Genomic DNA, 24339 nt, shown 5'->3' on the forward strand with positions numbered 1-24339 from the left:
AAATGATATGAGAAATCTTCCAAATATTTTTAAAAAAATCTCTGTGTAGCACCAAGGTATTGAAATAAACCCATAATAGTTTATTTAAATGAAAAATGAAACAAACAAGCAAACAAAAAACCAAAAAAAACCCCAACCCCACACTAAAAACAAAACCAAAAATACCCAATCCAAAAACAACTGAAGAAGACACTTTACTGCAATGGTGCGTAAAGATAGGTTCTCAATAAAACAAGAGAAAACAACCTTTGGTGCTATTAAATTCTATTTAGGTCAATGGAATTAAGTTAGTATATCTGATCTTAAATGGTCTGGGAGAAATGTTTCCATGACTCAACCATTCTCATCTAGATCATAAGGGGAGTGAAAAAAAAATACTTTGTTCAAAGAGCACTAAAAATCTAATTTTTCAAAAGCCACAAAATGTTTCAGGACTGTTACTGACAGACAGAAATACTCCATTTCAGTTTATTTTCACAGGTGATTCGGAAGGTCTATGGTTTATATTAAACTATATCCTTCCATTATGCATTTATTACAACCAATAAGTTAGGTGTGTTTATAACCTGATAGACACCTGTGAAAAACAGAAATTAGTTTCTGTTGGTTTAGCTGTAATTTTTATGAGATGTCAAATTGTATTTGGAAAGTATCAACTGAATCAGTCCCTGATGGTAGTAAGTGCAGAAGCAGATTATTCCTTGCCTGTTTGATCTTTGACATGCATTAGTTTCTGTTTAATTTTCTAATTTAAGTGAAGAATGTAATCTGCCCTTTACCATACTCACAAAAGTCAGGTTTCTTAAGGCATCTTTTTTTTTTTCTTCTTTAAGTCTTTCTACCTCCTCAAACTCTGGAGCAGAAAAAGGTGAGCCACTACTATTAACCAGGAGTAATGTGGGTGAAAACACGCAAGGAATGGGAAAAATTTTGGCAACACCTCATGCAGGTTGGAAAAAGAGATGTGAAATTGCTGCAGATATAGGCCAAAATACCTCAGTTTTTGTCAGAAAATACCAATTTGGTAAAACTGTAACTTGGTGTGCAAGTATACTGTGTTTGTCAGAAAATATTTTGCACTTATGTGCAGTGTGTAATGGTCTAAGTTTCTGCCTATGACTTTCTTTTCCTTTGATTTCTGGTCAGTTTTCTTTAACGAAAAACTTTGAAAGAGAGAAAAATTGTGGAAGCTTCACGCTTTCATGGAAAGGAATTCCGTTCCTGGCAGGAAGCCATGGACAGCCCATCTGGGCTTCCCGAATACAGATGAGCTGTTGTGGCCCAATCCTGACATCAATCAGCTTGTACGGGGAATTGAAAGATGGCCTAGGAAGATGGCTAGATCGAGAGAACATGTTCTATGTTTTGTTTTGTTTTTGTTTTTTTTTTTTCCCCAAATATAAGCATAGGGTCAAGAAGGAAGTTAAACAGGCAGATTGAAGAACCAAGTAAAATTAAGTAAAATGTATAAAAATGTACATATTTCTTTTAAGGATCAGTACACCTGTGGTCACCTTACCAACAGCAAAATCTGTTCTTGAAATTCTAGAGGGCATGTGTGTCCTTAGGTCAATGTGATAAATAAGTGACAGCATGAGACAATAGATAAAATATTTGGTTATTAATTCCCAGGATCTAACAGTTGAGATTGGTCCTCTATTTCTTTGCAGATTTAATTTTTCCATTTTCTTGGACCTTCCTTTTCCCCATTGTGTGCTGTAGCCTTATTTAAATAAGCATGAAAGGAATGCAGGAGCAAATAAGTGTAACAAGGTGCATTTCAAATGCTTTCAGTAGTTTAGTAATTTAGAAGTGATTTAGTAATCTGTTTCTTAAAATTTAAAGGTAAATTTGATCAAGAAATGAGACTTTGAATTTAAAAAGCATTTTAATAAAACTTATTTGACTATAATGCTTTTCAGTGTTTGCAGTGGGAAGAAGATAGTTTTGTTTTTGTGGCTGTTTTGTGGAGTTGGAAAAAAAAAATTTTGGTAATGAGCTAAAATCTTCACTAGTTTGGGAATGAAAAATGGAGATGTGGTGCTGGGAGGTAAAAAAATCTTGAGGCCTTGTTTACAAAGATATATATTTATGCTTAATTGAAAGTAATGTGAATAGTTCCTATAAGGCCAATAAGTAATGAGTCAAATTTAACGTGGAGAAGTTTTTGCCAAATGGTGGTATAGAAATAGTGTTAAATGGATCACAGTGGAAACAGAATATGGTGGACTGATATAATTTCCTGGCCAAGATGAGAAGCATGGTTTGTTTGGGTTTTGTGGGTTTTTTTTTGTTGTTTGTTTTTTGTTGTTTTTTAATAAAGTGTCACCAGTAAAAGGTAAATTCAATAATAATCCAATGTGTTGGGTATAACTGTGAAATTGCAGTCTCTTGAATTTGCTGCTGGAAACTCATTTTGCATTCAAGGAGCATATACCAAGAAAACCTTTCATTTTCTGTATTCTAGTACATTGGTTCATGTAATGAAAGAACAAACTTATTTTCTTCAATTAAGCCACTATAGCAAAAAATAGACATCAATCTGTCTGATGTGCCCATCCAAATTAGAAGAACACACATCTGCCCTAGTCAGGTTACAAGGGATCAAAAACTTAACATTCACAAGACTTTTGCTAAAAGTCATCAAAAAGATAACTGTAATTACAGGTGATTACAGCCATTCTCCTAGTCTGATGTTCCAGATTGTGTCTGACTACTTTCAGTGACACAGATGATTTAAGTGGAATTCCTAGAGACAAGTCACATCATCTGACAGTTTAGTGGCTTTTAGAAACTGGATTTTCTCACTGCTACAAAAATCCAAGAAATTATTCTAAAACCAATAGGGAATGAACTAGTTGCTGATTTGCATAAAGAACAAAATTTTGGTTTACAAAATAAAGTTCTGCTCCCATTCCTGATAGCTGATGCTTTTATAATTCAGAAATTTATTGTTTGCCTGCCACAAACTCTCAAGTGTTTACTGTAGAGAGGAGAACAAATAAATCAGTAAACACCAGGGAGATAAAAATACTTTCTTTAATGCAGACAGTGTATTTGTAGGTCCAGACAGGATATATACACAATGTAGATAATAAAACTCAAACATGGTTCCAAGAAACTAAGAGATCTCACTGCTTCAATCCAGCCTGCCTGCCACAATGGCTTACTAAATTTTCTGAGCAACCTGCAGGATGGAAGTCCTGCCATCATCACACTTGCCAGAACACGGAGAAGAGCAAAGCTAACAATATCGCTAAGTAGAAATACTAGCATAACTGCAAAATGTGTTCTGCTTTTCCATTTTTCACTCGCTCCATGAGGGGAAAAAATATTACCTTTCTTGATTTATAAAGCATATAACTCTTCTTTTTGTTTTAAATAAAAATAACAAGAGAGAGAAAATAAAACATTCATAAGAGGCCACGCTGTTCCTGTCCTGCTAAGTGTAGGCTGCACTTGAGCATGGGTTTATCAGGAGAAAAAGTGGGATGAGGTTTGGAGTTCCTTCCTTGGCACCTAGAACCTCAGTGATGGTTATGAGTGTTGAATTTACATCTTAGTAGCCCCAAGATGAGACTCCTATTTTAACACTAAGCGCTTCTTCACGCTTTTAGGCAACTACCCAGAAGTGCCTTGACATGGTGAATTAAGTATTTTATTCTCAGCTAGCTTCTCTTTCAACTGAATTGCATAATTGAGAGGAACTTTAAAAATATGTAAGTAATTTAAATGAACTAAGCAGAGCTCTGCACCCAGTAGGTCTGAGTTCAACATGCAGCACAGAAGCCATGATCTTTTTCATTCAAAAAGCAGCTGCTCCAAGATAATTGGCTTATATTGGTGATTTGCATTTGACAGGCAACAATCCAAGCAGAGGAACCCTTCCCTTTCTCTGTTGAAGCTGGGTCACTGGTGAGGCCAGAAATGAAAAGTTTATGGGACAAGAACATAAGCAGGAACTTCACTTTTCATCTTAATAGTTAAGTCCTTGAGTTTGAGCGTTGGCTTCTGGTCCTTGCACCAAAACCTCTTCTTGCACAAGACAGCTGTGAAATGTTTACTTCAGCAGCAGTGGGCCTGACTATTGCTAATCTGCCTGCAGAAACCCTAAAACTAAAAGTTGTACTTCAAGAGTTTTATTTAGCGACTTGTGTCTATTAAGTCTCTGGAGAATTATGAAGATAAAAGTGAAATAAGCTATTTGGAGATGCAACGCATTTCAGTACATTCTGCATCCTGCAAAAGGATCTAGGCAACTCATTTACCAGATAAAGTGAATATAATGAAGGATACAACATTGATGTGGAGACAAGTTAGGGATACTGCTCTCTCTAAAAAGAAAAATAACATATTATGTGTAATACTCCTGAGTTTTTCTCATAGCTTGTACTCATTGAGAGGCTATTTAAATTAGTTGTGGTTTCAAAGCCAACAGATCATTTGAAGACCTTTCTTTGTCAAAAACACAAAGTTTAGGCTGGTGACTATGTTTTGATCTATTTAAAGAGGAAGGTGAAGAGCTACACTTTGCTATATTTTAGTTGTTTTCAGGGCTGCTGTACTGATTTATTACATTCTGGTTTTTTTCCCCACAATTGCCAGCATGTTTTTGTCAAGCTGCTGAAAAATACTGAAATTGTATAGCAATTTTTCTTCCTGAAGTTGTTTAAAATGCTTAACTTGATATATGACTGAAAGAATTACTTTCCTCATGCTCTGCTATTTGTAATGCTGCAATTAAAACAAGCAGTTAGTGTAGGTTTTCCCTCATTTATAGTGGACAAATTGGTTGAAACTTCCTATCTGTGCTTATCTTTCCCACAAGGCTTAATTGGATTTTTAAAGAAAAAAAAAAAAAAAAAAAAGAAGTTGCGTCCACTTATTGTGGATGTTAATCAGAAAGTGTTAACTGAAATATTCACGTAAGATGCCAATTTGATTCAAACCTTACCTCCTTGCTGAGGCATTAAACAGTGCAATGTGACAACAGCCTGCCTCCAAGATAATTTATTATAAACACATTTCCTAAGTCTGTGTTTGTTATATAAATATGCCCTAAACTGGACTATCCATTAAAACTAGGCTTTCACCTCCCATTCCTACAATCCGGATTTATCAGAAATTCACCCCCTATGAAACTCTTTATGATCCCAACAGGCCTGATTCCTCTTGCTTGTTTTATTTCTAAACTATAAATATTGTTTTTTCGCTCCTCAGTGTGGAAATTTGGCCACATCCATTTTACATGCTTACTGGAGTAGAAAACTGCCTAATAAGATAGGAAAACAGTTGGCGGTGTATAAATCAGGGTTTGCTGAGGATTTCAAAGTGTGAAACTGGCAGATGAGCACATACCCTTGGAGTTCTGCCTTTCTCCAGCTTCCCTGTAGAGATTTCACATGACAGGTTTGATCACCAGGGCCATCTGTATAAATACATGGGTGTGTCATCCTGAATTAACACAGCAGCTCTACTGGGGAATGTAATTAAGGTCTTATTTTTAAATTTCCCCACCAGACTGTCTGAAATATAGATTTCTATGCCAGGAATAAAAATATTAGCTTGATTTTGATGAGGAAATCAATAGTAATATGCGTTTTACTACCAACTAGTCTAACGGAAACCCCAAAGTTAAGTTCAGAGTGCTCCTTAGTGATGCTCCAGGGATGAATGTACCCTCTCCTGTCCTGCAGATCAGTAACACTATGATATTGAAAGTAGTGCTGTGCTACAAACAGCTTTTCTTGTACTCAAAGAAAAAAAATAAAACACACACAGGACTGTAACATTGCCTGCTCTACTCGGTTGACATTCCTTCCTAACATTCATGTTGAAACGGAGTTAAGTAAAGATTCATGTTGTAGTGGTGACAGGAGGAGTTGTTACACAAGATGTAAAGTTTCCCTTGGATTTCATGTCACGATTTTTTCTCATTATTTAAACAAGAGCTACATTGAAGTGGTGCAGGTACCAGGCAATAAAGATTTCCCTTGGTGCTGACAAACTCTTGAGACCGCAAACAGAGGTGCTTACATGCCGCAAGAGATATTGCATAAAGTTCTTTTCCTTTAGGATAGAGATTGCTGTCACAAAGGAAACATCTTTATCTAAGAACTACTGTTATAGAAAAAAAACCACCAACTAGTTCTCATTGTATATGAAGATTTCACTTCCAGCACGTTTTAATCAGTAATGTATGGAAACCATTTCTAAGCATGAAGCTTTTAGCCTGCCTTATTTATTGAACTGCTCTTGGAATTGCTTCAATTATTGTCAGCAATTCTGCTTTATTATTTTTAATATACTATTATAGCAATATCCAAGTACGACGGAGGAAATATGTTGTTTTAAAAAAGAGAGGAATACGTGTTTTGTGGGGAGATCTGACAAAGCTTTTTTAACTGGTATACATAAGATACCTACATACCTGATTTGTAGGTAGTTTGTCGAGTCCATTTGTAAGGGATTTGGCAAGTGAAAAATTATTATTGTGGTTATGGGATGTTAAAAAATAAACAAAGTAAACAAGAAAAGAGTTTTGCTGAAATGCTGCAGTTCATCTGTGGGTCACTGGCACAGGAGTTGAGGGTGCATGTGGTGTGTTGAGAGAGGAAAAATTGGAGACAGGAATTGGTTTAAAACAGTAGGTGCCTGTATCAGGGAAACAAGCACAAAGGTAAACTCCCCAGCAATATCAGTCAAAATACAAATAAGGTCATCATTGGACTGTTGTTCCGCTATTACTTTTTTTTTTAGTTTTGAAACTACTTTCCAGTAAAAAGGTTCTGAAACAAAACTTTCTACTGCATACAAAATTTATAGTAGCAGAAAGTAGTTTTTTCTTTTTTAATGAATACCATGATTACAAGCCACAAAACCTGAGCTGTTCTGATATTCTTATCACATATTGTTAATTAAAAAAAAAAATCCTGAAATGTGAACATTGTGAAAGCCATTTTGAATATAAAGCTATTTTAAGCTGAAAATGCTTTGCTGTCTTGAATGGCTGAGACCTAGCAGTGTATATGCTCTGGTGGCTGGTTGCAACTGCAGTGTAAGCCTGGTTACTGCTACTGTGAACACTTACGAGCTCCTTTGCAATTGGTGTTCTCCAAGAAAAATGTCTTGACACAGGGAAGGCACAGAAGTGAGGGCAGATTGACAGCTGAAAGGTAGATGGAGTACCTGCCACTGTCTTTCTCCTCTCCATTGCCTGTTAGGCATTCTTTTGAACATCGGCTGTTGTTACACCACATTAAATTTTGTTACAAGTCATTCCCTACAAACTTCATTCCTTTCCCTGATTGCAGTAAATTCCTGTCATCTTGACATGACAGGTTCAGAATCATGCCTGGCAAAAAAATGTCTTACTATCCTAGCCCTGACAATTTACTTTGGTGAAAGATCTGCTTATAGGAGTTTTGCCCCGGTAAAATGGCAGAATATTGAAGAAATCAAAAAAACTAATAATAATAATAATGATGATGATGATGATGATGATGATAATATGTTCTTTGCCATGTGGTGCTGCAGGAGCCTTCAAAATTTGGCTTTCCAGAGGTGATAAGCTTCTGTTTGTTGGAATGATATATGCATATATTTATGAAATACACATTTAAAAAATATTGATAAAATTTTTGGCACCAAAAGTTTTCGTCTGACAACAGTTTTTTTCTGTTTTAGAAATGTGCTAAATACATAAACTTACTGATAGAAAAGGAAGTTTCTAGAAATAGCACCCTTTACCATTTTGAATATGTGGTGAAAAAATAGTTTTGAAGTGTTTTAGCCAAAGTGTTGATTTATGGATTGCTAATTTCAGCATGTTGGATTTTCGCTTGGTCAGGTACAGAGTTCTTTACCACCTCTGAGCTTAAAAGTCATGTGGTTATAATTGTTATCTCAGATGATGTTTCCATCAACGTATGGCTAGTATGACTGCAATGGAGGTAACCTTGGCTGAAGAACTAATTGAAGTAGGCTCAGGCATCAATCACTGATTATGCTGCAGAAAACATATTTCAGTAGATTTGTAAATGTCATCACCCCCCCAAAAAAACTATTTTAAAGTATGAGAGATTTCATTTTCCAAAGAAAATACTTTCTCTAGGATTAGTCAGAAGTATTTATTTAAAATTTTACATAAATTCCTGAGGTCCTTAGGGAGCCCCAAGAGACAAAGCTCTACTTTAGCATATCGATGTATTATATAGACTTTGAAATGGATGCATTTTAAATTTAAAATATGAATTTAATCAGTTGGATATTGAAAAATTGAAGGCATTCATTCTGAGGCCATTTTATTATAATCCACCTGTAGGCTAAAAGTGAATACTGCTGTTCCTAGTGATTCCCTTCTCTCCTAGTGCAGTTTTGGTTTATTTTCATAAAAAAAATTCAAATATTGAGCTAAAAATAGACTAAAACCAAGGGGATCAAAGTTAGGTGTGGTCTATTAGTAGGTCTAATAGATAAATCACTGCTCTTTCAGGTACTGGGCTGCAGTTCAAGACATTTGACTTAGATTAAATTAATTTAGTGGTCACATCTCACATATCTTAAAACAATGAAATTTTCTGCTTGAGAAAGGTGGGAAATTAAGCTAGTATGAATGATGAACTGTTTCTCACCTTTAGGTGGTCTTTTCAGACTTGAACATATTTTGAAGCAGAACTGAGAAATAGAAATGTTCCTACTTATGTTGTCCTTGGCTTCTGAGTTAAACAAAACAAAACAAACGTCCTAGTATTCTGCTTTTCCAGTCAAGTGTGTGCAGGATTATGAGACAGATGCTCCAAATGTTACAGTTCTCTTTATCTGAAGAATTTTCTCATTTCTATACTTGTTTAATTACAGAAATGCTGTATTTAACATATTAAGTAGAAACTCTTTTAGCTGTTGTTAAAGAAAAAAAAAGGAACCTTTTTTTTTTATTCCTTTTATTGTAGTATTTGCCTGATTAATGAAAATTTAAGTTCATCTGAAGAATGTCCAGCATCTACTTTTTGAGTCCAGATCTACTTTTACTTGCACAAGTCTGAATTAAAAAGAAATAGACCTGGCATATTTTAGGACTTCATTCTGTAAACCTTAAATTAATAAATAGCCTCGTATGTTTAGTTATTTATGTGAATAGGCTTGCTCTCATGAGTAATGACTTTCTGCCTCTCTACTGAATGTGTTGTTTGCCAATATTATCTCTACTACAATATTGCAGATCACCCATTTTGGCAGTATAAGTATTAAATTTACTAATTGACTTCTGTAAAAGACAAAGTTACATGTTCTGGGTTTTGTTTCTTAATGTCTAAGCATTTTTATTTAGCTGTTCTCCCCACCCCCTTCCTTTTAATTGCAAGATACTATGGTCATTATCAGACATGGTGAATGGATACCATTTTAGGATACATTTTGACCAGAAATTCTTTTTGGCCACCCAGTGATTGCATCTATTTGTCATTGATGTTTTTGTGTTTGGGATTAAGCAATGGCTGCTCTATCTGGATATCCACACACTTCTGCTGAGCTAAAAACTAAAGCACCTTTGAAGTTAGTGCTGCCTTTCCTCTGGCTTCACAACATAGGAGAGTATCTAATTTAGCATAAACCCCGCTGATACAAAATTAATTAGCATTTTCTGACAAAGTTTGAAATATTAGGGTAAGTTTATAGAAATCAACACTTTATGTCATTTTTGGTCTAGTACTAAAATGATGAAGGCTGGATTTTCTGTACTGGTGAATCATTGCCTTAGATCACAGCTCCGCTATGAATTTATGCTAATCTACTTTCTTTTAATGCCTCTGACTCATGCTGGTGTATTTGTGACCATACGTTGGATCAGATTCAGGAACTGATCCAGTTAAACTAATTTAGAAAAACAAAACAAAATTAGGTTTAACTTGCATCAGTTCCCTAATCAGGTTTGTTGTGTTACTGCGTTTGTGCTGGAGTAGAAGGGTATTGATAGAAGGAACAAGCAATCAAAGGGACTGAAGGAGGAAGACATACTTATTTCTGCATTAGTGCCAGTCATTTGTTGATGTAAAGATTTCATGTAACTGGGATCTTAGAATTACACTGGATCCCAAGCACTGCCAATGGATGCGGGTAAAAAAATGTGACTGAAATAATCTGTACAGATTCACACTAATAATAAAAATCAGAAGAAAATATGCTGCTGGATCAAAAAAAGAAATATATTTTTTAACTTGCATTTTACTAAATTTCAATTTTTCATGAAAATTCTTGTAATATAGTGAAATGGTTCTAGCAAAGAAATTGCATTCTTTTCTTTTTATGCAGTTCTCCTTAAGGTGAACATCCTCTTCATGCATTTCCTCCACCTCTGTTCCCTCTTCCTTTTTTATTTTATACAATGTTTTCAAATTCATTGAAACACTACTTTTTGTAAGGTTATCACCAGCCTTGGGCCTCTGGAGTGGATTCTTAATACTCCCAGTCATCACAGAGTTCATCATGGTAAGCTAAAATTGTAACCTCTTATTCCTCAGTGTATTTTTTCTCATGATCACTATTTGTATAATAATAATAAAGTACTAAAAGTGTATCGTAAAATTAGTTTTACAGAAATATTTTAATTTTGATCATTACTTCAAAAATAGTCCTTGTTCAGTTAGAAATTTTACAGTATTTTAAAAAACTTCTTTATAATTTACATTGAATTTTAACTTTTTAAATTTTTATGTTTAAGACTAATTATTGAGCAGAAATTAATCCGGGATAACATAAAATAATTTGAAGACTTTGAGCAAAACGATTCTATGTTTGTAAACGTGAAAAGTGATAGGAAAATATTTTACCCTTCCCTGACTACTAAAACATCATCAACTTGTCAATCACTACGATGCTTTAGCATTCAAATTCAAGCACTGAAACTGTGAAAAAACACGGTTACTTTCTGGAAGAACTTCTAGAAGAAGAACTGTTTTAGAGGAGCTTGGTTTCAAATGTCTGAATTATTGAAAAATATCACTTAACACAAATCCATTATGATTGACTTTTCATCCATAGAGGCATTCAATACTATACTACATATGTAAATCTGATTAATAACTATATGACAGGCTGAAAAATGTCATGAGCATATCTGAGTAATAAAAGTGGATTCCATAGATGCCCTTGGCTCCTTCAGCATGCAGAGATAACAAGTGAAAAAATAATAGGGGAATAGAAGAACAAAATAATTTGAAACAGACTCAAATGCAGTTGTTACAGAGGATGTTATTAATATTTATTATATCCTTCATGTGTAAAGTGTTTATGGCACTGTGTAGACTTTTTAAAAAGGCTGTGGTGCTGTGAGTTTCTAATCCTTAAAATTTGCACAAGTATTGGTAATCCTGGAGGGAGACACTCTGCTCTTATTTGCTTTGCTGTAAATCCAAACTAATCCTCTGATCCTGATTGGAGTTAAGCAGAATCACTCTGGAGCCGATCAGGTGTTGTACAGTCGCTCCAGACAATCTCCACAAACTTGAGGACATGTAATCAATTTTTCTTCGGTCATAGTTTTGATAGGACAACTTATATACAAAGATACTCCCTAGAAAACAGGAGGATCACCTTTCCTTTAATAATAATGAAAGCAGGATCAGACATATGGCATAGAAGATAGGGGCAGCTGAAAGCCATTAATGATTATGTATAAATGTATTTAGCATATATTTTCTTAGATATAAACTGGTGAAATGATTTTTTGTTTGCTTTTTAGTTTGTCTATAAATCTATTTTGAATTTAATCTAGTCTCCAAATGAATACATTTGTTCAACAGAAATTTTGGTTATGACACATTTGTTTTGTATGTTGAATCTGAGTAGAAAGAGATCAATAAGCCTAGTAAGAAAAAAGAAATTTTGTAGATGCATAAGGAGTGGTGGGTTAGCAACCTTCTAAAATTATTTTTAGACTTTATATTGATGGTAATTATGATTTCCCTTTGAGATTATAAATTGATGCTAATGATGATTTCCCTTTGTAATTCAGTTGCATGTATTCTTATACATGCAATTACTAGTCTCATAAATGATTTTTATTACAGGTAGAAATCCTTACTGCATTGACAAAAATTATGGAGGCACACTTATTATTTGGGACAGGATATTTGGTAAGTTGAAAAAACCTGCTGTCTCTTATGTCTAGTTAGTGTGTCAAGAATATATATGCTCTTGAATTTGATTGTTGGTTGTTCTTTTTTTCTTCTTCCATCAGGAACATTTGAGGCAGAAGATGCAAAAGTTGTATATGGTTTAACACATCCAGTAAATTCATTCAATCCCATCATGCTTCAGGTGCTATACTTTGTATCACCAACTCTGGTATCTACAACAGGCACTCAAATTCAAAAGAAACTCCTCTCTTGGGCACGATTGAGGCCATCCTTGCATTGCTGCACAGTCAATTAAATTATCTACAATTTCTTCAGTGTTTCATTACAAAACAATTATTTCTACTCACTGCATTGAGCATGTGCAGGGCTTACAGTCATCATGAAAATACAGCACAGTAAAATTAACTAATTACAATGGCAATATAATAGGCCATGGACTGAATTGTGTCCATTTTGCCATATGCAGAGCAGTATGCAGTGAAACACAGACAAAAATATATGTTTCATCTGTTTGTCTTCTCTAAAGATTGCTGTTTCATCAATAATCCCATGGTATAATATCTTATGTATTTTTATCACTTCTGCATATTTGCTCTTCAAGGTACTCCAGAATGATTTGTGTTGACAGTATTATATATCAGCTATCATGGTTTCAACAAAAACCTCCAGAACAGGTTGAATATAGTTTTTTATTTTTAAAAAAAGGAAAAAAGGAAAAAAAGAAAAGAAGACGACAAAAAAAGAAGAAAAAGTACTTAGTGCAGTGCTTGGATTTATTGGTTCAGGCTTCACTTAAACAGGATAAAAATTCTCTGTAAAAACCTCAGGGACTGAGGAGTATTGAAGTCCCTGTTCACTTTTCATGACTTTTCACCCAAGGAGGCATCTCAAAGAATGAAAAATTCTATCTGCAGAGGTGTCTGGGCTGGAAACTGGAAGGATGGCCACAGCCTGTGCAATTATATCCATGCCAGTCGGATAAGTAATTTAGTTATTTGAATGTGTGTCATGTCAAGGTGCCAGTAACCACATTTTAGTTTAAAACTACCATAGATACAGCTATACAATATACCATTAAATGCTCTGGATTGATTACAGGAGAGAGAGATTTTCCTCTGGGCAGAAGTCATTGTAATCCTCACTATAAACCAAGGGCTTGATATGGCTCCTGCCTATTTTAGTCAGGTTTTCTGAACTTCTGACTGTCTTCATCTATTCCTAATTTATTCTCTTCGGAGACTTTGAAAAATTATTTACTTGAGAGCTAAAACTGAATAACATACAATGTTTTATTAAATTTTATTTTACTAACAATGAAAAATTACTTGCTGGTTTTTTGGGTATTTTTCAGTTACGTCCCTTGGCTCATATTTGGAACACATTTTGGGCCACACCTGGATTCTGCAGTAAGCTTTCTGTCATATTTAAAGGGCCAGGCTGGGGACCAGGCAAACCTAGACTTGGCCTTCCTGAGGAAATCCCAGTGGTAAATAGAACTTTACAGGCTTTCAGTTTTGTGTAATTTACTTGGACCTCTTTATGCTACTGAATCAATGTTAAAAACTCTACACATGCTATTTTAAATTAGCAAATTAGCAGTCATAAAGCATAGGGGAAGATGAAATGGAAACAGAAACTGAAGGAAATTAATGTTTTAGCTAGATTTTTTTCTTTTAATTTGAAGGAAAAAATATTTTTTATGTATCTTTTCATTATTCATTTCCTGAAGAGATTTTCAAAATTGTTCTATAGAATATTGTAATTTCTCTTTTTCCTTTACACACACACACTCTCTCTCTCTCTCTCTCACTTCAAACTCTGTCTCACACTAGAGAGCAGATAAGTTTTATAGTAGGTTATCTTGTGCAGCTACCTATGTTCCTTAATCTTTTTCTGTGTTTGGAAGTATAAAGAATACTAAGGAATAACAGGTTGGAGCAGGTTACTGTTGAAGGCTGTTTTGCTTCATACAGATCACTGGAAAAGAAGTTCCCTTCAATCCAAGTGTACCGGCTTATCTCAATTGCTATGCAGTTGTACATTTTGCTGTAATAGTGGACTTCTATACTGAACTTCTTGCTACTGTGACTGTAAGTAATTCCTGTCTTTATGAAATAGCATCTGATGCTAACAGGAACATGACAACAACATGTTTAAATAATAAAGCATTGAGTAAGGCTCTACAGCCTGACTCATATCTCGTTTAAACTATTACAATAATAATTTAATTCTGTAAAAAGTATCAACATAAATGGCTAATCATATAATTATGTGATATTAAACACATAATGTTTGATATTATTAAACAATATTAAATAGCATATTAATTATTTAAAGATGAATATGCTTCAGTTAAGCAATGAAATTAAATCCGAATGTTCCATAGATGACGTATGTGTCTGCTTCGGTTTTTAGGACCTCATATCTCAGACCTGAAACTTTGTAGGTTTTACGATGTCAAGGTTGGCCATATTGTTAGATGCCAATAATGCCCAAGCTTTATAAGGAAGATTGCAAAGGTCTTACAGTGCTTGCAGGTGGGAAGCTTGGTGTCAGAACTTGACAGAGCTGGAGGAGCACAAACTTAGGGCAAAGCCTTCTTCCATTCTCAAAAATGTAGCAGCACTGAAAGAAATATAGCAAGGAGAGGCACGTGTTTACCACCTCATGTTTAGACTGATGGGATCTCCCTGGTAACATGATGTGTGTCCTCTATGGGTACTTGGCAGTCTCTGAAGGTGAACTACAAGGCCATCTCCACCTACAAGAAGTGAGAGATTAACTGCTTCCATGGATTCACACCCTTCCAGCCTCCTTTTCATTCTTGTTTCCTTGACAACTCTTTCTACTTTACTAAAGCTAAAATCTAGTTATGAAGTGTAATTTTAATGCATCTAATATTCCCACAAATCAGTCAAAGACCTATCAAAATGGAAGAAAAGTCTCAATTTGATGAAATGTGCTTTTGCTGCCTTCTTAAACCCTTTCTAAGACCTCCTGGGTTAAAGAGCAGTCTTGGGGTGGGCGTGTGTGTGTCATCCACGTTGCCACAGGCCTGCTGTCAGGGTGCCAAGGGCCCTGCTGGGTTCTTCAGCCTCCACCTGCCTGTGAACCTGCGATGTCCTGCCACGCTCACCCAGCGATCTGACCCTTGGCCAGCAGTGGTTACTGTCCCCTGCCCACCATGATGGATGTTGCGGGACAGCACCCTTCCTGCTGGGGCCATTGTCCTGTTCACGGGCTGCCACTGGCCCCCTGCCCCTTCCTCAGGAGCAGCCCCTCTCACTGCACCCCGATGCCTTTGCCCATGACCAACGTGTCTGAGTCCAGCCAAGAGGCAGATGTCTAGAAATAAGTTTCTTTTGTGTGCCTGAATGTGGCTATCTGTGAAGGATTCCAGAGGACTGCTAAGCTATTTCAAAGCTGTCAGAAATCTAGTCGGAATGTTGCCATTTTGGTCTTCCGACTTGGACTTCCCTTTCGCATCCCAGGGCAAGAAGGGCAGGAGAGGGACTCTGCCTGCAATAATATCTTGGTATATGTGGCAGCAGGCCTATATCAGCTCTGACAGCTCTGCATATAATAGCTGATAACAGCCCTTTTTTTCACATTTGTTGTTAGATGTATTCTGAGTAGCCCATCAGACTAGTAGAGTGATACAATTTTTGAGAAGAGTTTAAAGGGTAAGTATTTTATGTAGAATTCCTGATATAATATAAAAGCTACCTAGGGCATACTGGTCTGATTAAGTTACTCTACACAGTGTTTACCTCTATAAAGGGTCACACTGCAACAGCAGGGAATTCAGAGATTACTAAATCATCTGAGGCTTAGTCTATTCTAAGTAATTTCTGAGGACAGGAAATTAAGCCAAAGGTAAGGGTAAATACTGCCAATGTATACAAGATATAGAGTATAAATTATTGCCAATGTTCTTATACTGAGAAAAGCCTCTGCAAGATTTTCCGGATATGCTTCTAGATTCCCACATACCAGAAGAAAGTCATATTTGCATAGGGATCAAACTGTGTTTTTTTTCAGTTGGTTGGTTTTTTGGTTTTTTACTTTGTTGCTGTTGCTTTTAGTGGCAAGAAGTAAGGAGTCTGCTCATGAGTTTTTTCCTATTTTATTCTTTTCTCTTTTTGCCTTTTTCTGGTCAAGGAAGGAAAAATGAGTGATCTGAATTGTTTTCTCTGCTGATAACTGCAGCTGTTTAAGAATAAGTAATAAGGGAATGTGAGAAATGCACCCGAGCTCCAGATGATCATTAAATTCTTTCAGTCATGGAGGAAATATCTTGAAGATCCACCATTTATGAACTTCTTATAGAAAAACAACCAGAAAATTCTCTGCAAAAAATTGCAGGGTAATAAGGTAGTAAGGATAAGAAGGAGAGCACAGGGGACTAGAAGCACCTCATCTCAGGGCATAAACCTCAGCGTGGGCGTAGAAAGTGCTGGTCCCAAGGCAGAGTTCCAGCATTGCTCTGCAGTACAGTGGGGAAGCTGTCATGAGAAGGAAGCTTGTGTATGAGTAACTTTACTTGGCAAAAGTCTTTCTTCAATATCAGTTTTCCACTACCCTGAGTTATGAAATGTCTATGGATACAACTGGAACTTTCTGTCTGGCTATGAATTATGTCATAACTGTGGCATAGCTCCATAAATGGAGAAAGCTAACTGTTTTCCTCATTTTTAGGTATAAGTTCCATTTCATAATAGCCATAAGACACAGCACACAGCTATTGCATTTCTCAAGTGATTACAGTTGCTCAGTGTTTAGTCTCATGCTCCGCAGAAGTGTTAAATTTCTCTATCCATAAAGAGCAACCATATACCTTCAGTCTGAATGACCTGTATTTAACTTCAAAAAGAGGAAAACAAGAAAGAACAAATACATATTTTCCACAGAAGAGAGTGTACAGTGGTTATTTTCTATATAGCAATCTGCGCTACATCCAGAGAACAAAAATTACTTCTGAGCTCTGCACATCTAGATCTGATCCAAAGCTCATTGAAGAAATGGGATTTGGATCAGTCCCACAGAGAGTGCTAGGAGTGTAAAACTGCAGTACGTTCAAAGCAAAAATCTCATAGCTCCAGAACTGCATGTGTCACATAAATCAAAGTGAAGTTTACCTTAAACACATTTTGCAGTGTCTTTTTCATTGTTGATAGGTACTGTAACTTTTGCTGTGCTTATAATGCTAGGAATGTGCAAGCAGTTTCAGTTACATGAAAAGTAATAAGGGTTAAGGTAGATTTCTTGAAAGCTGAGAACACAAGTAGTACATCCATTCAGTAGGATATCACCAAGTACTGTATATGGAATATCGCTAAGAATGTACAATTTTTTTTTTAGGAATTCTAAGTTAAAATAAATTCATACAGACAAGGACACCTAACAGTACAGATTTCATAGCACTGTGTTAGCATTCTTCATTTGAATATCAAAAGTGTCTTATATATGACAGCAGGGCATCTATTAACTTAAAAAAACATGCTGACACCATGCCTAGCAGTTCTCCTGAAACACTGAACACATCAGGATGAGAAAATGCATCCATGTTATTCTTCAAAAGGAATAAAACAACCTGACGTCTTTGAAATATAAAACTCAGTTTGGAATATTTGAATGTTTATGTAAATACATATTTGGAATAAAGCATTTTCTTTGTTAAAATGAGCTATTTTTTATTACTAAAAAAACCATAAAATAATAATGCTGTGGTATTCTATTGATTATAAAGCCATGTAAACTTCTTCCCAAATTCTATAACCCCCACACACCTTTTTTTTTAAGGCTTCAAGGTATTTTTAAAGCTTTCAATGAAGTCAAAATCCAACAGAAATATTTTTTTCTGTTTGATTGCAGCCAATAATCACATTGCAAAGTTGTGGCTGTCTTGTAATTGGGGAACCTGCTGTGGTCCCACAGGCTTCTTTGTTTATACAAATACTCCAGTATATAAATACTCATTTATTTTATATATACATCCATGCATATTATGTTTAAGTGGAACAAGGATGCTAGCACTAATGAAGGTGTAAAAGACACGTTCTTTTCACACTGTAACTTGCGTATGTAGATTTAATATATGATGTTTAGTTTAGTGATATAACCCACTGACTATTTTGTTGATTTTGGTAGAGGATTGCCTAGAAAATGGATGCCTTAGCTGCCAGCATCCACTTCATAGGGTGATACGTGTTTGAAAGTAAATAAAAGAATTGAGGCAGCATGTAACTATACCACTGGAACTGTAAAGAGAAAGTTATGGAAGCAAACTAATAATGCTAAAATTTATGCTACGTGGCTGGTTTTCTAAAAGCTGTTCTTCCCAAATGGTACCATACTGTATTTCACTGCAAATTTCTTGATAGTCCTTGACTAGGAACACAAATAAGGGAGCACATTTTATTTTGCTGTATGCAAATGTTGTGTACGTATCTACAGTGAATGGTAACTTACACCTTCTATCTTCATGCTTCCAAGTAAGGCCTTATGCCTCACCCTTCATCACTCCAGAAAGCTGAAGACTTGGAAAGTGGGATGCTGCAACACTATTCAGGCATTATAGTGCCATGCATTTGGGTGAATCTGATGATAGTGCCAGTTTGCAATGAACTGTGTTCTGCAGGTTGCGCTTTAGAGTCCTCCAGTCCTTCACATTCTGGGCCACAGATGCTAGTGGACCATATGAAGTTTTACAAACAGCTAGTGCTCAAAATGTTATCGTTCAAGTAGGAGAGCGTCTGAAGTGGAAATTGGCCTGAAAAACAGAATCTGTAAAATATGATTATGCTTGGCTTAGGTAGTTATTATGCCAAAGAACCTCGTATAGCATTTCAACCATTTAGAGATAAAGGCTTGTTTACATTTGAGTTTGATTTTTCTAAATTATAAGGTTGCTTCAGTTCTTCTGATTTACTAACATACATTAAAATGTATCCCTATTCCCTTTTTTTTTTTTTTTTTTTTTTTTTTACTGGAAACCTGTGTTTAAAACTGAACTGCAACTTAATAATTTCCTTTCAAGTTCTTAATCTATACTTCTTTCTTCTGTGGTTAGATAAATGTGGACAGTTAAATGATAACTCCAGGATCCAGTTTTGCACATCTTCTCTAAGATGTTTAAGAGAAATTTGCAGGGTCACACTCCAAATTCTTGTATTCGGTCCTTTCTTTCCTTGTGGAGAGGAAGCTGCAGTCTGAATTACAATATTAGTTCCTCTAATACAAATTAGTTCCTCTAATATCAAGCTTATCATTATTTAAATGTCAATCAATAGAACAACAATAATAAAAATTGTTATTGTTTCCTGAAAATATGTTGAAAGAGAATTTTTTATATTTTTTTCCATCTTCTAGAAAGAGCAGGTGAAATATATCTTTAAGCAAAGAAGAAAAAAAAAAAAAAAAAGTAGAAGTTATGAGAGAAAACAACACTAAAATATGACCCCAAAATATCTGCTATGGAGAAGTGTTTCTATCATCCATTCAAACCCAACTCAGTGCAGGGACCAAAGTAAGACTGTAGACATGCAGTCTAGCTGATGGTAAGAAACAGAATCATTCAGAAAGTTCTCTCTCTTGACTGATTACAGGAAAAACTTAAGTTAACAACCAGTTTTTAGGCACTGCAATAAAGGTATTTACAGGAAGGTAGAATGAAACAGAACCTAATTTTTCTGAAACTGGAATCACAAGGAAACCCAAATGCCTAGGACTTGGTGCCTGGTTGTAGAATACTAGCCAGCTCAGAAACACAGGGAGGGCAGAAAAGTGCAAAATCATGCAGCTTTTTTAAACTGGAAGTTGGAGACACCCTTATGCATTAATAGCAGGTACTACTGAATCCTTCCTGAACTCAAATGTTAACATTTGTTTCTCAAAACTTCTGCAGGTTCATTCATTTTCCATAAAGTGTGATTTTAGCCATATATTGTAAAGTAGTGATTACATGAATTGCTTAAAGTATGGATTTGATGTTCAGTTCTCTTTCCTGCTTAAGGGGGATACAAAACCTTATGTTCCTTTTCTCAGAATAGTGCTCTGCCACTGTGGGAACATTTTTAAGGCAGTCTGTAGAAGCCAGTGCAATGCACTGGAAACACAAAGCAAAATCAGACCTACCCGCCCAGAAGGACTAGGTTTAAAAAAAGGTGTAATTCTCCAGCTTAAAAATGAGGACAGTCTCTAAGGAGGGAAGTCTTGAATTCCAGGCCTAGTTCCCTGGCAAACTCCTTTATTTGACAAGTAACAATCATTGAAAAACATATAAAAGCATTTCTAAGAAATTTATGGGTAAGTTCCCTTATGTCTGTGCCAAATCATGTTTTTCTTTGCTCACTTCTTGAATTTTTGTGTGACCCAGTTTCTACAGGAAGCTGAAGTAGGAATTGAACTTACTGTGGCTAGATGAGCAGTTTAAGAACTACTCATTTTATTAAACTTAGAGTCTGTGCCGGATTTTTATAAAAAAGCTCTGTCCAAAAATGTTGTCACTTCAAAACAAATGGCTTCATGTTAACAGTGGAAAGTCTTAAACTTAGGATAGCTGTAGGATTTTTAGATTCTAGAAACTGAAGTTTTCAAAAAGAGGACCCTCAATTTAGTCTTTCATTGGCATATTTTAAAACTTGTACCTGGAATTTGCAAATGTATTCCAAGTGGTACAAACATTGATAAAGGATTATAAGCCCATTAGAGCAATTTTCCCTTTCTTGTCTTGAGCAAGAGTCTCAACACATAACTGCTGTACTGAGTCCCCCCAGGGTTCAATATCTAGCTCAATATCCTGTCTCCTGTCATGGCCGATAGCAGAAGCCCAGGGTAAGAGCAAAGGAAAACCGTACAGAATATCCTTTCTCCAAGGTCTATATATAAGTGGATGATGGTGGTAATCATCAGTCTGAGGTGCTCTAAGTTTATCGTAAGGAGAAGTGGAATATATTGGAGATGTAACAGTGCATTAATGAGTTTGGTCTGTCCTGGTATAAATCTGTACAACAGTGCCTTGACAGGTGTCATTTGTGAGAAGTGTGTTCTGGCTTGTAAACTGGTGAGGCTGCTGTTCAGCTCACTCATTGCTGGGATTGTGTTTTCTTTGTTCAATAGCTTTGTTAAGGATATCTAAGTAGGTGCTTGTGATTCCTCAGAAAAACAGCAGAAACCTACCCAGCCTGAGTGTGTGGTTTGATGTGTTTTGCAAACATGGGCACTGTAAGTTCACACAGCTGTAAAACTTGAGAATATCCTCCTGTGGCCTCCCACGCTCACAGATACTTACCTTAGATCTCTTCGAGGGGTAGGGGCCACCACCAAAGGAAGGTGGACACGTCACTGAATGGGATTTATTGAAATCAGGGCAGACATTCATAGATTTTATTTTTCCAATGCCTGTAACCTTGAACTGCAAGGTACTGTTCATAAACCTTATCGCTAGTGAAGCCAGAAGGCATTCCTATAACTCAGCCAGACCTACTATTTTTGTCTTGGGTTTTTTTTTTTTTTTGTTGTTTTTTAAATGAAAAAACAAAGGCTTTTTAAAACTAATATTTGAAAGGAAGTCAGGGAGGGAACAAAAACACTGATTAAATATTTGATTTACAAAGGCAGCTGTGTAGAATGCAAAAAATATTTAATAAATGAAAATAAAAAAATCAAGCGTCACAATTAAAATAATTTCTGTTTTCCTGAGTTTTGTTTATATCATTTCAATGTGAGTTTCAAGGACATAAATTGTCAGTCTAGTACTCACCCAAGTATTAACACACATTTTAATTTTTAAAAATGTTTTAAGTCTCATTGAAGTTAATGGTATGAGTTGAAGACTTTTGCTGAATTGGGAACCAAGTGTTGGGTTGTCATGAAGGGACAACATTAATTTTGTTTCTTCTTAAGTATGGTCATGTTGTCATGTCATGTGAATTCTTATTCTCACCAATGTATTGAGTTTGGTGTCCATTGGGATCATAGATGACTATTTTAAAGACCTGGTAACAGAAGAAGAAGAAAAAGAACTAGACTGCTGGGATTTTTATCTAGAAATGAATTTGTCCCCTGTTGGGTAAAGGCATAAGGGAATCAAGTAACTTTGGGAAAACACATAGTATAGAAGGGAATATCTTAAACATTAATTTAGAAATACAGCATTCAGGAAACAGCTGTAAAGGTGGTTACTCCAGGTAAGTGGGCTATCCAGAACGAATATTTTTTATTCCAAAATTGAAAGTAACAAATTACTTTAAAAGCAGGCACTAACATCACTGAAGAAATTGAAGCTACCATACTGTTAAAACTCAATTTCTCTTCAGAAATTTAACCTAAAAGAGTGCTTTGTCTACTTTTTAACAGATGTTGTCCCAGGGAACTATTCTCCTGAGAATTGGCTTTATCATTCTGTCCCTGACCTCTTTCGGACTACTTTTGGAGAACAGGCAAGAAAGAAACATACCTCTTCTTTTTTTTTTTCTCTCTCCCCCTGCTTCCGCATTGTTTATCACTATATGGAAATCTCAAGTGTGTCAGATATTATATAGATAAAGAAATATAGATACCCTGAGACACACGTGTGAGTGGAATGAAGCTGGGTTAATTAGCATTGATAATATACAACTGTGGGCTGGCTTCAGGGGCGGTGGGTTGGCTGATGTAGATGAGGTGCAGCTGTGGCTGGTTAAGTGGTTGAGAGCCAATGGAGAGAGAGCAGCCGAGGAAGAAGCAGAGAGGAAGAAACAAGAGAAGAGAGAGTGGGCCTTGCATGAGTTGAGATGAGGAGAAGGTAGCAGAGGGACTGGCATGAAGAGTATGCTGGTATGAGATGGTAAAAGACCTTGTTACAGCTTGATAGTCTGGAGAGTGCTGCGATACGTGTGTTGCCTGTTGACTAGGAAATAACGCATCGCTAACCAGCACCTAAAGCCAGGAGTGTTCCCATAGCAATTAGTGGCAACATCTATAATGTCCCTTGCAGAAAAGTTATAGGATGGGCTACTCACTCACACTCTATGCTTGCATTTGTTGTTGGGTCCACATCTCTGAGTCTGAGACACTGGCAGGCCAGTGAGACCTGCAGGCTGTCCCAAGGCTGTTCAAGATCAGACTGCAACCATAGTTCTGTCAGTCCTGTGTAGCATGCCATAGGTGTCAGGTACAGCGACAGTGTATGAAAAGCATGCAGTGTAGCTCAGAGTAGACTCAAAATCATGTGAAGGAAGGTGTAGAATTAAGGCTAAATTTAATCAGTATGGAATCAAATCAAATTGGTTCTTGAATTCACCAGCCCAGTGAGACACATGCTACAGAAGTAGCCCATATGGGCACTGTGACCCTAGAGAAGAGTAAAGAGCAGCTTCAGTTTCCTACAAAGAAACTATTTCCCTGCCAGAGCAGAAATGTGGAATAGAAGCTTGTTTTGAGGTTAAGGTGTCAGTTCTGCTTTGGGCCTGTTATTCATTATGTTTTCAGAAAGGAATACCTTTCACTTGTATGGACTGAACAGCTCATTTCAGGATAGGTGAAAATCTGTCAGTGTGCCAGAGATGTGTATAACTTAGGGAGTTAATGTGAATTGGTAAACATTTACAGGAAAAAAAACCCCATCCACCAACCCCCCAAAAAATGGATGAAAAGATTCTGAACTACTTATGTAGCAGTTTTCAGAACTGTGCTGTTGTCCAGTTGATCAAAAGACAATAACCATATATACAGCTATATTTGTGTGAGCTCAGGTATAGTTTGTGAGGATGTGTATTCTCACCACCAGAAAATTCAGTGTTATAAGTCCATGTAGGGTGTACCCTATAAAAACTTAACTATAAGGTTAAGAAACATGGCTTGGTGTGAGTGCAGGACATCACAGACTATTTTTACATTCTCTTTTTCACTAAAGTTAACAAAAAAAGCAAAGATTGGACGTTAATCTTAATTAATTCCCATTCCTAGGTCCAAAGCAGGAATTTTGGAAATCACCCGTTGCTTAGTCTTCGTAGGTGTGTACAAACTTGGCTACTTAAGGAGTCAGTTTTCTTCCTTGGGCTATGCATATGAGGTAAGACATTTACTTTGAAACATCTATGTTGATGGCACCAGATGTTTTATCTTTATAGAAAAAGCAGAAACACTAAACATTTTTTGTTTTGCTTCCTTTTTTATTATCCTGTATAAGTAGAATATTGATTTTTTTATCTCTTTATTTCTC

General features: G+C 36.0%; 1 protein-coding gene across 2 annotated transcripts in view; it reads left to right on the forward strand.

The window, feature by feature from the left end:
* Nucleotides 1-24339, forward strand: part of AGMO (alkylglycerol monooxygenase) — a 195169-nt gene that overhangs the window by 89363 nt on the left and 81467 nt on the right. For both annotated transcript variants that reach the window (XM_040590914.1, XM_040590913.1), the window contains exons 6-12: nt 10419-10485; nt 12066-12131; nt 12236-12315; nt 13486-13620; nt 14108-14224; nt 22494-22576; nt 24084-24189. In XM_040590914.1, the coding sequence (XP_040446848.1) occupies nt 10419-10485; nt 12066-12131; nt 12236-12315; nt 13486-13620; nt 14108-14224; nt 22494-22576; nt 24084-24189 (654 nt within the window). The remainder of the gene's footprint in view (nt 1-10418; nt 10486-12065; nt 12132-12235; nt 12316-13485; nt 13621-14107; nt 14225-22493; nt 22577-24083; nt 24190-24339) is intronic.

Source organism: Falco naumanni, chromosome 4, assembly GCF_017639655.2.
Source record: "Falco naumanni isolate bFalNau1 chromosome 4, bFalNau1.pat, whole genome shotgun sequence".
NCBI lineage: Eukaryota > Metazoa > Chordata > Aves > Falconiformes > Falconidae > Falco > Falco naumanni.